This window comes from Capra hircus, chromosome 2, assembly GCF_001704415.2.
Source record: "Capra hircus breed San Clemente chromosome 2, ASM170441v1, whole genome shotgun sequence".
In the NCBI taxonomy this organism is placed as follows: domain Eukaryota; kingdom Metazoa; phylum Chordata; class Mammalia; order Artiodactyla; family Bovidae; genus Capra; species Capra hircus.
In genome coordinates, this window is record NC_030809.1 from 17,953,231 (window position 1) to 17,970,866 (window position 17,636).

The following is a 17,636-nucleotide window of genomic DNA, read 5'->3' on the forward strand; positions in this document are numbered from 1 at the left end:
AATGTAATAACTGTTTGGGTCCACTTGGAGGTGTGAGTTCTCCAGCTGCAGGCAGATTAGTCTGGGTTTCACTGATTTGTTTTGTAATGGCCACATGGATTTTAGACATCTTCTAAAGCACAACCGCCTGACACTTGCTCCTGTGTCTGAGCGAGTTGGGGAGAGGCCGGGCAGTCTGGCTTCTGTTTTCACTGGAGACTTTTATCAGCCCCTGGCTGCTCATCTGTGGAACCTTCATGCTGGGTTCATGCGTCATCTCTACTTTCTTACTTGCTCAGCTTTTGTAAAACTTTATTTGTGTGGTCTAGAAAATTTACCCGAACTGTTAATTCAGTTCGGGCAATCCTGTTAATCCAAGAGGGTCCCATTTTCTTTTCTCACACGGCCACCTTAAAGACAAGGTGACTAGCTCCTGGGAGCCCATCCGTAGCAGAGGTTGTGAAAGGTCAGATGGGGAGACAAGGTGGGCTTCATCTCCTCGGCGGATCCTGACCGCCCAGCGGTCAAAGCACGAGTCAGCCTAACTCGGACGTTTAGAGGAGCCTCCCCCTCCCCTCTCCGTCCCCCCTACCCAAGTAGGTCGGGAGGAACATTCCCTTTACTCAGGGCTCTATAGTAAACCCTGGCAGAACCTTTGCGAACCTGCACTTCTGAACTGCTCTTTCAGAAAACCGACCGTGTCCTGGGCTGGGAGTCAAGTGACCCACTGGGGTCTAGTCCAGCCCGACTAGGCCTCAGTTTCCTCCTCGGTTCAAAGGCAGGATTGGACACCCTGATCCCGAGGCCTCTTTCAGCTCTCCCACTCCACAGCCAGACATTCCGAGAGGCGCGGCCGGCTCCGCCCTCGGCAAAGGGAAGGCTCTCGGTCAGCACCAAGGACAGGGGCCCCGGGGAGCGCTGCGCAGAACGCAAGGTCACTTCCTAACCAGCCCCGCCGATCTGCGGGTGTCGGGGCGCCGGGGTTGGGAGGCAGCGCGGGGAGGGCTGTGTGTGTCGGGGGGAGTGTTGTGGCGGGCGGTGGGGTGGAGAAGGAGTCCCGAGAACGAGGTAAGGCCGGTCCCCGCTACGGCCTCGCAGATTCCGCGCGGAGGGGCCGCGGGCGGCTGCGGACAGTCCGGCACCTGCTCACAGTCCGGCACCTGCTCGCCCCGCGGCGGGCCCGCGCTGCTCGGCACCTGGAAGCCCGTAAAGTCCTCCCCGCGCTGGCATTGACCCCGTCCGCCCCTCTTTCCTTCCCGAGCCCCTCCGAGCTCCCCGCCAGGCCCGCATCACCACCGCTGTCCCCTAGAGCCGCTTTTGGACACACCCCCGACTCTGACCGCATCCCTCGTGGCTGGGGGCCCCCTGTCGGCCTCTCTGCTCCGCCTGCCCCAACTCCTGGTCTGGGGGAAAGGATACCCACCTCCCTCCCTCCCCTTCCCGCCCGGAGCCCCGCCCCCGCTGGCCCCGCCCACAGGCCCCGCCCGCCGTTGCCCCGGGAACCGCTCATCCCGCATCTGCAGGAGGCGCCCGGCCGGACCGAGCTGTATTCTCGCCGCTAGCAGAGCCGCCAGCGCCGCCGCCGCCGCAGCTCCCGCTCCCTCGCCCTCTCCGTCGGCCATGCCGCCCCGCCGCACCCCGGCACCCGCCCTGCTGCTTCTGCTGCTACTCGGCGCGGGGCCCCGCAGCGGCTGCCTGGGCAGCCCGGTGCCCGCTGCGCCCCTGCCCGTGCCGGGGCCATGCAGCGCGCAGCCCTGCCAGAACGGGGGTGTGTGCTCCCAGCTCCCTGCGCCCGACCCTCAGTCCCCGGCCGCCGCCGGCGAGCCCAGCTACAGCTGCACCTGCCCCGCTGGGGTCTCTGGCACCAACTGCCAGGTGAGTGGACGCGGCGGGCGCGGCGGGCGCGGCGCGGGCCACTGCGCGCTGTCCAGTGCGGGGCTCCAGGGGCCTGACCCAAGCTTCTCCCTTTTCGGGGTGGGCGATGGAAGTGGCCTCTTGGCTCGCGTGGACGCGGACCCCTGGCCGACCTTGCAAGTGTCTCTTCTCTGCCTATCCTGGTTCTCCGGCCGTGCCAGCCCAGGGCTCTCGGGGCGCTCCGTTCCAGGGCCTGGTGGCTACCCTGGCCCTCATACTTCTGGAACGACCATGAGCCGCCAAGTGGCGTGCCCCTCTCGCCCGGGCCGAGCCACCCTCCGCTAGAGCCGGGTCTTGGTGCCCGCCCTGGCAGCAAAGAAGGGCCAGCCTGCGAGCGACCCTGGCGGGATGTTTGTGTCTAGGTGACCCCTACTCTTTGTCCCGCTGGACCTGAGGATGAGCTGTAAGACCGCCAGGGAGTGGCAGGCTCCATGCCCGGTGGTCGGGCATTTCCTTTCCTTTGCAATCCCCTTGGGGGCTCTGACAAGGCAGCTGGAGATCGAGAGGTCAGCTGCCTCCCCGCGGCCAGCCCTTTCTGAGCTCAGGAGGAAGTGCTAGAGCCGTAGGAAACACTCGAGGGGACGTGGCGAGTGGGGCTTGGTGCGCAGCCTTCCCGGCCGACTCTCCTGGAGGCGCACGTTTAGGGCAGGCAGCCAGGCTTAGGGAAGCTTCGAGGAAGCATGGGGCCAGGCGAGGGATGGGAGATGGCCAGCTACTGCCTGTGGGTTTGGGATTTCGAGAAGAATTTGGCAGATAATAAACGAGGCTGGTTTAAAGAATGTTAAAAGCTCCGTGAAACCTACTGAACTCTTCACACCAACGTTTTCAGTAGGTGACTTGGCAGCCCTGGGTGTGCAGGTAGAAAACCCCCATGTCTTGGTTCCAAGGTAGGGGCAAAGAGTGGATTTATCTGAAATGATGAAATTAAACCAAGTGAACGTGGAACATAATTGGAATCAAGTGCTTTCTTCCCTCCATTTGGAGGGGAGGAGTTTATTTCATGTAAATCTGATAGAATGCCCCAAAAGTTACTTTGAGAATGCTTAGATGCACTTTTATTCCTGTGGTGAAGAGGCCACATGTGGTATGATGTGGTTTGATAGGATAGGGTGGGTTAAGCTTTAATATTTTTTAGTTAGAGGTGAACAGGACTGAGAGGCTTGACCTTGACAGACAATTTTTGCTATTTTCTAGAATTTTTTTTTTTTTTCCTTCTGGGTAGTAGCAAATTGTCAAGCTGACCCTATCTTTCCAGTTTTGTGCTCCTCTTTGTTAGCTGGTTCCAATGAGCTGATGAGATGAGGACAGGATGAAGAGGGGATAATGATGAGTGTGTGAATGAACCTGGGAATAAATTTGGGGAATGAGGACTCTCTGGGGAGATGCCAGTTGGAGCCATATGAGCCATTAGGATGAAATCCTGCTCACTGATCTCCCCTGTTGATTGATGATGTGTGTGGTGTTTACTGGAGAAATGAGTTGCCTAATTGCTTCCATCAAGCCACTCTCACATTTCCATGTCTGCAATCTGTCCTTGAAAGAAATAGTTGATTTGGACTCAGAGTGTAGTAGCGATGCACAGGAGAAGGTAGGTTAGAGTGCACATCAGTTTAAGTATATGGGAAGAGACTGAACGTAGGGAATTTAACCCAACTCTGGGACTTATTCTTTTGGTAACTCTAAAAATATAAGAAATCTTTAAGAGAGAGAAAAACCTCTTTAGTTCTTCCTAAAGATGATTCACAGAGAAGCATAAATATTTTTTGTCCTAAAGTGGGGTTTGACATAGATTGTGTTTATTCAGAGACGAGTCATGAACTGATGCACAAATATTACAGAACAGTTGGTCAAAACAGTCAGATCTCTAGCTCTGATCTGAGAAGTTCTTAGCTGTGTGAATGTGAGGAGAAGCTGTACTGGGTGTCCAGAGCTCTGAGTTGAAGAGAGCTGGAGTTACTGTAATTCTAACAGGAAAGCTTAGCAAATTTGGAACCTGATCTGACTTGGTTACCCAGGAGAACTTAACTGAGATGATTCGGACTCTTATAAACCCATAACAAATGGATTCCTGTTAATTCTAACTGAATCTTTCATTATCTTGCAGTAACACTCGAGACTCATTTTCTATTGAGGGAGGAAAAAGGCAATCTGAATAGCGACGTTAAACAGAGGAAAAAGCCCCTTACACATACTCAATTACAGATAGGGAAATGGATGTTAGCGGTTGCAGACCATATGGTTGCTGAAACAGACGGGCATGCTTGCTGGATAAATTGAATATGGAATTCTACCTGTACGTGAAGAGAATTCTTTAGACAGCGAGTGTCACCCCTCCCCCAGCTACAGAGACAATCATGTCAGCAATGGAAACACCGAACGTAACTCTGAGATTCCCTTCCTCCCTGCCTCCTCCCTCTCTTCCTTCCTTCCTTTCTTTCTCTTCTCCTCTCCCTCCTCCCTCTCCTTCTATTTTGGGTATGTGTTGCAAGGTTAAGAAAGCCATGAACCACTAATTGGGCTTAAAATGGAGTAAGGCTGTCTTCAACTTCTGTGTGGTCACTTGGCTGATGTTCGGGCAAGGCAATGGCTCCAGGCAGTGCTTCCGGGATCAGCTGGTGACGGAAGTACCCAGGCTCTGGGAAGTGGTGTGAATAATGTGAAGGAGAATCTGTGGGTTTGAAGCTGAGCCGCCCCCACTGAACCTCCTGTTACAGGCAATCTAAGCCACGTCTCAGGTTCCTCGTCTTTGAGGATGGGATCTGCCTCATAGGGTTGGTGATGAATGGTCTGATTCTGTTTTTTTGATATTTGATTGCTGTCAAGCGTCATCTGCCCCTCTTCCCCTTCTGCCCACATGGAGGCAAGCTAATAAGATGGCCTAGCTGCTCTTTCCATTGGTACTGGCTAGAGGTTCAAGCCATGCAAGACCCTGTCCAGACTTGCGATACATCTTAAGATACATGTTTTTTAAAGTGTCAGAACAGACTGAAAAGTATGAAACCCTAAGGATCCAATGGATTCTAAAGATGTGTATGGAAATCCAACCTACAGAGACGTGGTGACGATGATGACGATTGCTAACTCTTTTCTCAAGTTCTTGCTATGTGCCAGTGCTATTCCAGGGGCTTTACAGATACAGCTCCCGAGTTCTCCTAGTGTCCCGTGAGCTAGGTGCTGGAACCATCCTCATTATTCAGATGAAGTGCAGAAAAGTCAAATGACCGCCCCAAGGTCACCCTGCTAGTCAGTGTAGGATTTGAGCCAGGTGGCTGGCTTGATGTTATTAATAGAGCTGTAGAGTCTGAAGGATGCCAAGATGAAAGTCCAGTCTTGTCCCTGTTATTTTTAGCTATGTGACCTTAAATTAGCACCATAACCTCTTTGAGTCTTATCAGTGAAGAGGGGATGGAGTGATTTCTGAGTCTGGCTTTCCTCTAAAACATCCTGTTTTGCTCTGAAACACAGTTCAGATGGCTGTTCCCAGCTGGAACGAAAAGCTTCAGGACTGATAAAGACACAGAAAATTCTCCTTGTGCTGCCTACCAAGCAGGACCTTCCTGCAGAGTTAGAATCATAGGTCCTGCCTGGCTGAAGTTATTTTTTGCTGTCATGAAAGCATATGGATACCACATAAAAGACACCTAAGTATTTCTGATGGATTCGAAAAAAACTTCAAATTAAAAAATAATTATTGAAGCTGCTGTTCTTGCCTTCCTGGTTCATTTGGGGAAGCAGGCAGGTATCAGAGGTGGCAGCTGCTGGGCCAAATTTTCTTTTCGATGAGTGGTGCAGGAATGCCTCCCTTCCGCTGAGCCTTCCTTCACATGTAAGGATTATTTAAATTTGTGTTATTTTGTTTGGAAAGCTCTTTTATTTTAATGAAATGATTCTTTGCCAAATATTCAAACAGGCAGACACCTGTTTGTTTTTTCTTGTCATGTTCCCTGGGAATCTTACCCTTTGGGATTAAAATGAAAATGTGTCAATTTCTTCCCTTGGAGGAAAAAGGAGTTTTTGGAGTTGCTTTTTATGCAGTTTTACCCACTAAGCTGATTCTATAATCCTCTCTTTGATTAAACGCACTAACTTGAAATAATGGTTCTGCTTCTGATGAATTTTTGATTGAAGTTTGCTAACAAAAAACAACAAGGGATTCTAGCACTTTGCACAGCATCAGCCTTCTCTACTGAATTTTTGCACAGATTCACACACATGTATGCACACGCGCCAGTTCACATTGTGATTGTACAAAATGTTCTATGTTAGCTGTCAAGAGACATTGCTCCTTCCTCTGACTTTTCTATAGGTATTCATGTGTTGTGAACTTGTGAGAGAAATTGAACATCTCCGAAGTTCAGTGTTCATATCTCCAAAATGGGCTAGTAATGCTTGTCTTATTTTCTTTTTTAGAAAAGGTACAGTTAATAAATGGGAAATTGTGAATTTTTTTTCAATAAATATAAAGATGTATGGGAGAATTATTTCAAAATTTTTTGAGAAAAAAAGTAAAATGTTGCATAAATACAAGGTATACTGCTAAGAGAAAGATTATGTTTCTCATATAAAACATGATTACACTAGTCTATTTGGTGTCTGTGATTGTTTCCCTTCAAGCAACAGACAACTTTTTCTCCCTACTAGGATGAGTTATACTACAACCTCAGTTTTTAAAATGAAAAAATTCATTGTGCTGAAAATTTGATAAATGTTTGGTTCTTTTTATTATGAAAGAGACAATTTCTCAGAAAATTCTCAGTGACTTCAAGTTTTCTTTTGAAACAAACAGATAAAGCTCATCTAAATCCTTTGAGCGATTTTAAGAAGGGAAAGAAACAGTTGTTTTTCTTGGCATTATGAAAATGGAGTGATTTCTTATTTGGTCTATCTGGTGCATTCTTAGGAAACATCATTTTTCTCAGCTTGGCCACCTGACAAAGACGCATTTCTGTCTTTAGCTTCTTTGCTTAAGCTTCTCATGTGACATAGTACCATCCAAAGTGCTTTTGTTTATGCCCTCATTTCAGGCATCAAACAGGAAAGAAAACCTATCTGAAGCTGAAGGGTATTTGAGTCAGAAAACGGAATGGCTGAGTTATATTTTTAGATCTTACTGATTCAGGAGACGGCTGTGGTCAGTGATAGGTCAGTGCTGCCTAACCCAGAGCCAGGAACGTCCGAAATTTGCCCCCAAACAGAAAGTCCAACAGCACAGTAAAGTTTGTGGATAGAATTTTTTAAAAAGCTTTTTTTAAAGAGAAATTTTATTTTATCATTTTTTTCCATGTGAGCCATTTTTTATAGTGTTTATTGAATTTGTTACAATATTTTACATACAATTTGTTGCAGTGTTTTATATTTTGAATTTTTTGGCCACAAGGAATGTGGGATCTTAGTTCCCTAACCAGGGATCGAACACGCACCCCCTGCATTGGAAGGCGACGTCTTAACCACTGGACTGCCAGGGAGGTCCCTAGACTTTCTTTGTATTTCCTCCTTCCTTCTTTATTTACACTGGTGTTCAACCCTGGCTGCATGTTAGAGTTACTTGGGAGCTTTAACATCAGTGAGTGCCTGGATCCCTCTACTCTCACCCCCAGGTTGTGATTTAATTGGTAGGGTCTGGGCACCTGGGATTTTAAAATGTCTTCCAAGCAATTCCACTGTAGGACCAGGGCTGAGAAGCCCCCTCTAGACTCTGGACATCTCCCCTGCAGCCTGCCCTGCTTGCGGCATGTGGCAGGGAAAAAGAGTACAAATCCCAACCTGCTCTTGGACCTTCTCATCCAAAAGCCCCTAGCTTCAGATGGCCTGGAATTTCTGGCTCATGCTTTCCTCCAATGGCAAAGATTTTGCATCTTAGAGTGGACTTGAAGTCTCCAAGAAGCTGGCATGTGCTGGATTGTTAAGAGTCCAGGCGAGGGAATCAGACCTAGGGTGGACTCTGAAGGTCCTCGGATAAGTAATTCATTTTTCTGCAGCTTGATTTTTCTCTTTTGTGAAAATGGGATCCCAGTGCCAACCTTGAGATTTGTTGTGGATTAGAAAAGTATCCAGCCCAATGACTGGCCCAGAGGAGACACCTATTAAGAGCTAGTAGCCATTGTGTGTATCTGTAAGAGGAATCTTGTTTATTTCATGCTTTTCCCTTGGAGAGATATATATATTTAATATAATATATGTATATATAATTTATATATTATATATATATATTTCTACCTGATTTCCAAAAGGACTAAAATTCCGCCAGTAGAGATTCTTTTCTTCGGCTGTGATATATCAGATACTAGAAAGCTCCGATTTTGGTGCTGACTCCCCGCTGCGTTCACTTTTGTTAGTTTCTCCTCTGTAGCCCCCTTACCAGGTAGGTGCCAAACAACAGAGAACAATGTGGCCTGAGCTAGCCTTTCATGGAATCATTCATTGCTTCATGTGAACACTGACCTATCTTTGGTCAACAATCACAATGTGAGTCGGAGTGCCGTTGTCTTTAAGAGGAGGGGCTTCTCTAAGTCAGCCACTGATGCTCCCCAGGGTGAGTGAGGGCAGAACAGGACCCCAGACAGGACTGCTGGCTTCAGGACTCCAGGAGCACTAGGCATCCTACAGCAGACAGGCCCCCTGCCAAGAATGGTTTTAACATTTTAAAATGATTGGAAACAAAAATAAGAATAAGGTTTGGGGATGCATGAAAATGATATGAAATTCCATTTTCAGTATCCGTCAGGCTTTGTGGAACACAGCCACGCCCATTGGTTTAAGTACTGTCCATTCATTTAAGTACAGCGGAGTGGACTAGTTGCAACAAACAAGATGGATTACAAAGCTGAAAATATTTATCTGGCCCATGACATAGGGAGAGGTTGACTGACTATTTTCATAAACGTTGGTGAAAAGAATTTACTTTTCCATCTTTATTTGACTGAGCTAAAGACTGGTCCTGGTCCCCCTTGCCAAGTCCTTCCACAGTTTTTCTTCTCAGGGGGTTTGTAGCCAGGCTCTAGGGTCCAACCCTAAGGCTGTATCAGTGTCTCTCCCACAGCATCCTTAATTTTTAAGCAAAGTGAAGTGTATTAATATAAGAAAATGCTAAGTATATCTTCCATATACTACCCAAGAAAGGGAAGATATAGGAATATGAAAAGAAAACCAAACTCTCTAACTTTAAACTTATCTTCCTGATTATTCCTTACACGCAGGGTTTTCAGACTCTATTAAAAAAATTAAGGTATAATTTGCATACAGTAAAATTCACCCTTTTAAGCATTCAGTTTTATGATTTTTGAAGTATAGTTGTGTAGCTGTTTCCATAATCAGGATATAGACTAGCTCATTACCTTCATAAATTTCAGCTTGCCCCTTTGTGGTGAACCCTCTCCCCAGCCCCAGCCTCCACTGATCTGATGTCTGTCCTTAGAGTTCTGCGGCTTCCAGAACATCGTATAAATTAAATCACACAATAGGCGTGCCGCTTCTGCTTGGTGTAAGGCTTCTGAGGTTCTATGAATCAATAGTTTTTCTATTTACTGCTAAGTAGTATCCCACTGTATGGATACACCACTGTTTAATTTACGCTTTCACTGGTTGACGACTTTCTGGTTGTTTCCAGTTTTTGGTGATTATGAATAAAGCTGCTGTAAACATTCATCTACATTTAAGTGGGCATGTTTTCATTTCTCTTTGCTAAGTACCTAGGAGTGGGATTGCCAGGTCACATGGTAAGGACATATTAAACTTTACAAGAAGTTGCCAAGCTGGTTCCCAGCAGGTTACTTTGTATTAAGTGAGAGCTCCAGTTGCTTGCATCCTTATTAGTTCTGGGTATCATTGGTGCTTTAGGTTTTAGCTATTCTAATACCTGTGTGTAGCAGCATCACACTGCTGTGTTAATTTCCATTTTCATAGCAATGGATGATATTGAGTATTTTTTAATGTGCTGTTTGCCATCCATACCTTTTCCTGGATGAAATATTTGTTCAAATGAGTCGTGAGAATTCCTTCTATATTTTGGGTACAAATCCTTTAGTCAGTATGTGACTTGCAAATATTTTCTCCTAATCTGTGACTTGTCTTCTTATTTTCTTGACAGTGTCTTTTGAAGGGCAGGTTTTCAGAACTGATGGAATGTAATGTATAATTTTTTTCCTTTTTCGATTTGTGCTTCTTTTTCTGTTCTATGTAAGAAATCTTTGATTAACCCAAGGGCAGAAAATTTTTCTCCTATATTTTCTACTAGACTTGTATTGTTCTAGGTGTTACATTTAAGCCTTTGACCCATTTAGAGATAATAGTTGTATTGGTGTGTGGTTTAGTGTATGAGTAGCTTTTATTTGTTTTTGGCATGGGAATATCCAATTGTTTCAGAAATAATTGTTGACAAGACGCTCTGCTGAATTATCTTAGCATCTTTGTTGAAAATCATTCGAATGTACTTATGTGGGCATATTTTATTCCATTCCATTGACTCTATATATCTGTCCTTCTGCTAGTTTTATATGACCTTGATTACTGTCGTTTTAGAGTAAGCCTTGGGGTCAGGTTGTGTGAGTCCTTTAAATTCGTTGAGATGACATGAAATTCAAGACTCAGGATAGCATGTCACATCTAGATAGAAATTGAGGTTCTTAACCTGGAACCTACAGACGGTTTCAAGAGTATGTCGATGCCTTGAGAGTCCAACTTTTGTATGTCTTTGTTCTCCTAGAGACTCTTGAAGAAGTCTTCCACCAATAAAATAAAATATCTACTGGAACAGAGGAAGAAGAAACTAGTTAAATGCACAAGGAACTTCTGGGCATGGACTAAAGCATGTACCAAGAACCACCCTGGGACCATGAAGGAGCTCCCAAATAGGGGTGCCAGATAAAATACAGGATGTTCAGTTAAATTTGAATTTCACAGAAAAATGAATTTTGTTTCTTTTGTGTCCGACGTATTGCACATTGTTCTTCTGAAATTCAAATTTAACTGGGAGTTCTGTAGTTTTAATTTGCTTAGTCTGACAACCCTACCTGAAAATCCTAACTAATCCCCACTCTGATTCCCAGCTTTGCTCTGAAGAGTTCCTCAATGACAATTTAAATTCTTGCCAAATAGTTACACAAGGCCAATTTTGTTAGCTTGCATTTAAAATAATAACTTAGCTCATAGTTTTACATCTTCATGGTCCCTTTCAAGGGCAACTGTCAAACTGTGTTACGGCATTAAAAATATGTAAAAATATAGGCAATAAGGCCACTGATAAACTTATCTTACCCTTTTCCCACCTCTTCTGCTGGTCTCACGCCTCTGCAGTCATTATTGTTCATGTTTTGGTGTGTAATTTTACATTGTCCTCTCTGTACATTTATGCATATGTGAAGCATATGTAAATTCTCATATATCCATGCAGCTATTTTATATAAAGAAGAGATAATCTTGTGCATACTATTCTGCAGATATTTTTCTTAATCTATTGTGAAAATCTTACCATGTCTTAAAATAGAAAGCAAGCTCAGTCTTTTTTGATGGATGAATAGTATTCCATTATGTGAATATTTATGTACTCAGTTTTTACTGAAATGCACTATTTTCATTTTTCCATTATAAATGATGTTGCAATGACTATATATGTATGTAAATAATTATATGCAATGACATATGTGTGTGTATATATATGTATATGTATGTCAAAAGTTACATATATTAAGCATTTTAATAAGTATTGCTAAATTGCCATCCAGAAAGATTGAACAGTTTTGCTCATTTGCGCACAGCATTTGAGAATGCCTGTTCATGTATATTTTTGTTAATCCTGGTATCCCAGATTTTGATTTATTTTTATGTGTTAACCAATAGATAAAACATGGTATCTTCCTGGTTCTCTTTGCATTTTAAAAATTGTCAATGAAAGAAAACTTTTTTTTTTTTTTAATGAATTGCCTATTTTTATTTCTGCCTGATTTTCTTTTGGGTTGTTCATTTTTAAAACTGATCCATTGTGGGACTTCCCTGGTGGTCCAGTGGCTAAGACTCCATGCGCCCAATGCAGGGGGCATCGGTTCAACCTCTTATCAGGGAAGTAAGGTCCTGCTTACTGCCTGGTGTGCCAAAAAAAAAAAATGTTGATCTGCAGTAGTTCATTGTTAATGAGAAAATCAGCCCTTTGTCCTTTGTGTTATTAATATTTTCCTCTACTTATCTTTTCTCTTTTGATTCTGTTTATGCTCATTGTTTTGCCCTTTAGAATTTTATCATTTTTTGTTCTTATTTATAAATCCAAGTTCATCATGGTCAGTAGGTTTTAATTAGAATTCTAATGTTTGAAACCAGTACTATATTGTACAACATTTTGAGAACTGCCCAATTTGAACCAGGAGTTTGCTTTTAAAGAATTCTGTTTTGGCCAAGATTTATATTGACAGGACTGATGCTATTGTTTTTTTAGAATGTATGATTAAACATAACTAGCCCTAGTTTATGGCTATTTCAAGAAAGGCTGGCATGGATCTTCTAAATCATATTTAAATACTTGTAATTTGTCTTGATTTTTTTTTTGAAGCTGAAACGCTGTAACCATTTTATTAAGATGCTTCATTCATTTTTAAAAAAGCACTATTCAGCAAAGTTCCCTTTTAATAATTGGCATGGGTTTCTTAGTCTTTTGTTAAAATCACCAAGTTAATCTTAATGGCATTATTGGATAACAGAGTATTTCTTAGAAGTTCTTGATGGTGTAATGGTCTGATTTGAAAAAGTGTTCTCTATCCAGGCTTGGGCAGAAAAAGACTCATCTTAATATTCAGCAAAATGCAAATTTCCCTTATGCTTTAATTTCATGTTATATATTTAGCACTTTTTCCCTTGAGAACAACCCCTTTTTTTCCTGACCAGGAATTTTTGTGGTCCTCTATTTTCATTTTCACTCTTTAAAACTGGCCATTGGGGTTTTTTTTGGTTGTGCAAAAGGGAATTCTTTTATTTCTGTAGAAAAGCTTCATAATGAGAGAAATAATAAGTGAGACAGAGAAATGAGAACTCATATTAGCATTTCTATGAGGCTTAAAATAAACTCTCAGCTGGAGAGAAGTAAATTTAATATTATTATGTTTTCTTTTATAAAGAAGGAGTAGGATGGGGGTAGGATGGAGATTTGGGGGCTACACTGACTGAAAGAAAAATCACTCTTGTTTTTGCTTTCTAAGGAAAAAAATCATTATGTTCAGCCTTAAGAGGGCTAAAAACTATGCTCAGTGTGCTGACTCCTTTAAAAAAATCTCTTACATGAGGTTTTCCTTGCTTCCCTCACCTTCAGTGGACCCTTGAGATGTTTTGTATGTTTGGAAGAGGCTTACATTTTTTTTTATTGGTGTACAGTTGATTTATAATGTTGTGTTGATTTCACATGTACAGCAAAGTGAATCAGTTATCCATATCCATACCCGTATATCCACACTTGAGATTCTTTTCCCATATAGGCCACTAGAGAATATCGAGCAGAGTTCCCTGTGCTGTGCTTGAGTGCGTGTGAAGTCGCTTCAGTTGTGTCTGACTCTTTGCAACCCTGTGGACCGTAGCCTGCTAGGCTTCTCTGTCCATGGGATTGTCCAGGCAAGAATCCTGGAGTGAGCTGCCATGCCCTCCTCCAGGGGATCTTATATGCCAGGGTTGATGTCTTCTTGCTTCTGTCCTTGCCCAGGCACACAGCATCCCAGGTAGTCCATTCCCGGCCTGGTCTGTGGCCCCAGTTCTCATGACATTCTGCTTGCCCACTCCATTGTCTCTTCCTGAAAGAGCTCAGTGTCTGGGGCTCCCTCCCAGGAAGACATGTGCACTGGGGAGCTGTGTCTTCTGACTCAGCCTGGGCTCCGAGCCCTGCTCATTGACCGCAGCGATCAAGCCACATTCTAGTACCTGTGTCTGCTGAACTCCTTTGGGAAAAGGAGGGAGCTGGCCAGGAGTACTGGAACCACTGTGAATAAGCAGCTCTAGATGTCATCGGTCCGCTTGCTTCACTTCACTGAGAAGAAAATCGAGGCCAGAAAGTGCAAAAAAAAAAAAAAAAAAAAAAATGCAGGGCCATCCAGATCCTAAGTAGCCACATACAGCTTGAGGATGGTCTTGGCATCTGGTTGGTTGACCTTCACATGCCTGGTGCAGTCCCCTTCTCTAGGCCCTGGCACCCATGGGGCACATGCAGTGTGCCCGATGTGGCAGTGTGGAGTCTCTCTGGTCATCATGCTGTACCATCTGAGCATGCTTGTTTATTAAGGACTAGCTCCTGTGGGTTTATGTAGAGCACTGACACAGCTAGTTTTTTAATGAGCTCAGTATAAATGAGAAATTCGAGTGGGCAAGGAGGTCGGACCCCTTGCCCTTGGTGATGGGCCTGCAGGGCTGCAGGCTGGAGATCACTCGTTGCTTAGCAACCACTGCCAGGCTTTTTGTTTCTTCCAGCCTGAACCTAGGTAATATCCTCAGGGATTGGGATTCGGGCAGCCTGGTTTAGAAAGGAGTGGAAATTGGGTGTTCTGTAAGCTCAATATGGGGGCTTCCCTGGTGGCTCAGTGGTAAAGAATCTGCCTGCCAATGCGGGAGATGTGGGTTTGATTCCTGGGTTGGGAAGATCTCCTGGAGAAGTAAATGGCAACCCATCCAGGATTCTTGCCTGGAGAATCCCATGGACAGAGGAAGCCTGATGGGCTACCGTCCATAGGGTTACAAAGAGTCAGACATGACTTCATGACTAAAAAATAACAACAAAGCTTAATATGGTCCTTAGTGCACAGCCTTCTACCCTAAACAAATAAACAAACAAACAAATACCTTCAAGGAGCTGGCGGTTCTGGCAACTCTGGACAGTTTGTGGCCCAGAGAAGCTCATAAAACAAACTGAATCCTCAGGTCAAGGGCTCAGCCTAACCATCTGCTTCCCATTCGTCCCTCCATTTCCATGACTTGGAATCTTCCAGGCCTGACCTACTCACAGTCTGACACTGAAACACGCTTTTTGTAGAATGCTGGGGGAGGGGGAGGAGATGATGCTCTTTGTCTTTCAAAGCAAGGTTAGTAATCTAAGGAATTCATCCTTTCACTGGCAGTTTCTGAAAGTGAAAGTGAAGTCATTCACTCCTGTCTGACTCTTTGCGACCCCATGGACTGTAGCCTACCAGGCTCCTCTGTCCATGGAATTTTCCAGGTAAGGGTACTGGAGTGGGTTGCCATTTCCTTTTCCAGGGGATCTTCCAAACCCAGGGATTGAACCCAGGTCTCTCGTGTTGCAGGCAGATGCTTTACCATCTGAGCCACCAGGAAAGCCAGTTTCTGGGCACTGATTAAAATGGTGTTGGAGGAGGTCATTGAGAAGACTTGACTGCTAGCTGATTTTCCAGCTTACCCTGAGCAATTGGTAGCTCCTCACCCATCCCCATCTCATCCTTGGAATGTGCATTCTGCCCACCATTACCATGATGAGAGCCATCTTCAAGGACATGACCTTGAGAGCAACATGTTGTTGAGACCATCTGGACTGGAGACATGGCTGAACCTCTACATAACTTTTAAGATTCTGGAGGGCAGGGATGGAAATCTGTCTTGTGATGCCCAAGATATACCTCATAGTTAAGTTTCTTTGCTTATTAAATCTGCCACCTGCTGATCCACAGGGGTCTGCCTTGTCCTCACTCTACAGGGGTTAGTTTCAGATTTCACCCTGGAAGCTCACAAGTTTTCAAACTGACAGATGGCAACACATTTTGTAGACTTCTAGAGCTTGGAACCATCCTAGAATTCATCTTGGCCATTTCTCTAATTTTGCAGAAGAAAGTGAAGACCAAAGAGACGAATGTCAGTCAGGAGTTGAATATTGCTTGCTTCCCGTCTTTGGGCTCTCTTCACCAAGGAGTTTAAGCTTAGACATTTGGAATCACAAGGACAGTCCTCTGGGCAAGTATGATGGGAATTGCCCATAAGAGTGTATGTAGGTTCTTACGGGCATTCAGGTTCACATTCAGTATTCAGTTACTTATGTGCCTGGCAGTGTGTGAGGCTCCTTTCTCTGTATTATATATTTTTAATCTTCACATTTCTTTGGAGGAGGCACTTCCTTTGCTTGATAGGTGAGGAGACTGGAGTGGATAGAGTATTGTGGTGATTTACCCAAGGCCACACAGTGGCTGGGTTGATACTGGAGTCCCCTGTCTACATATGTGGTGTTGACTTCATGTTACCACAGCTGTCTACTGCTCATCCTTCCATGTATAGAAAAATTCATCATACATGATGTTGAGCTTGGTACTGAAATTTGTCCCATTCGGTTGAAGACTTAAAATGGTGAAATACTCACTGTAATCATTGCATCATTTTATTTTTTGGCAATTAAGAGACATCTTAGACAAGCAGGCCGTTGTTTTAAGATGGCCTCAACATAAAACCATTTTCATCTGGATCAGAAACAATTTTCTTGCATGACTTAATGCTTTCGCCTAACACCTTTGGAAATCATTGTTAAAAGTGTAATTTTGTAATCTAACTGATAGAAAACCTCTAAAAATAAAATGAGTTTTATTAGAATAATAATTAACTTGCAGTAATCATTTGTAATTCACAAAATTCAGTAATTTGAATAACCATAGCTAAAAGCCAGTAAAATGACTAATTTTAAGATGATTGTGAATTTTGTATATTTCCGTGAATATGAGTAGAGCAGAAGTACAATTAAGTGTTTTGCTAAGTAGACATAATTGTGTGTGTGCATGCTCAATTGCTCTATCTTGTCCCACTCTTTGGACCCCATGGACTGTGGCCCTCCAGGCTCCTCTGTCTTTGGAATTTTTCAGGCAAGAATACTGGGGTGGGTTGCCATTTCCTCCTCCAGGGGAAGGAGGAAATTCAACCCAGGGATTGAATCTGAGTCCCCTGCATTGGCAGGTGGATTCTTTACCTCTGAGCCACCTGGGAAGCTCGTAGTCTTAAATAAGAATGTATTAAGCACTTTTATAAGGACTTCAGTGATTATGTCTGAGGTTCTTATCTTATTGATGAGAAAAATGAAGATGAGAGAGGTTTGAAAACCAGGCCAGATCAAGATTCTTTCACACTTGTAGCAGGTGTTAATTAGAAGTCCTTGGGTTGCAAGCAACAGAAAGCTCAGATAGCTCAAGCAAGAAAGGAAGTCTCTAGTTTCATGGGACTGAAAAGTGTAGACACTATGCTATCAGGGACTCAAATAATGTCACCTGGGCCATGAGTCTCTCTATCTCTCTGCCCCACTTTCCTCCGTTTTGGCTTTATTCTCAGATTCCAGATGGTGACCTCTGGCAGCTCCAGGCTCACACCATCCTTACTGCCAGTGACCCCAAGGGGACAAAAGAGCCTCTTTTTCCAGTTGCTTGGGAAAGTCCTGAAATTAGCTTTGGTTGATTGACATGGGTCAAATGTGTGTCTCTGAGCCAATCATTGTGGCTCAGAGATTAGATTCTGAGCATTGACCAGCCCTGGGTCGTGTGTCCAGCTCAGGACTAACCCTAGTCAGACTTTGGGGACCAAGATTGGAAGGAATGCTTTTTTAAAGGAAATCATATACTGTTCTCAGAACAAGGGGTAATAGCTGTTGAGAATAAAGTCAATGGATTCCCAATATGCCTGCTGCCTTTCTCTTTATGATGATTCTTCATACTTGAATGGTGTTTCTCCAAAAATGAATTCCTCCTGTCTGCCTCTTTGCATTCTGTCTCCTTGGGACTTCCTGGAAGGGTACTTTTTATGAT

General features: G+C 44.1%; 1 protein-coding gene across 1 annotated transcript in view; it reads left to right on the forward strand.

The window, feature by feature from the left end:
- The window catches only part of DNER (delta/notch like EGF repeat containing), a 382,962-nt gene continuing 366,765 nt past the window's right edge, over nt 1,440-17,636 (forward strand). Inside the window, exon 1 of the mRNA XM_018058657.1 lies at nt 1,440-1,854. Within this exon, the coding sequence (XP_017914146.1) occupies nt 1,600-1,854 (255 nt within the window). The 5' untranslated portion in view covers nt 1,440-1,599. The remainder of the gene's footprint in view (nt 1,855-17,636) is intronic.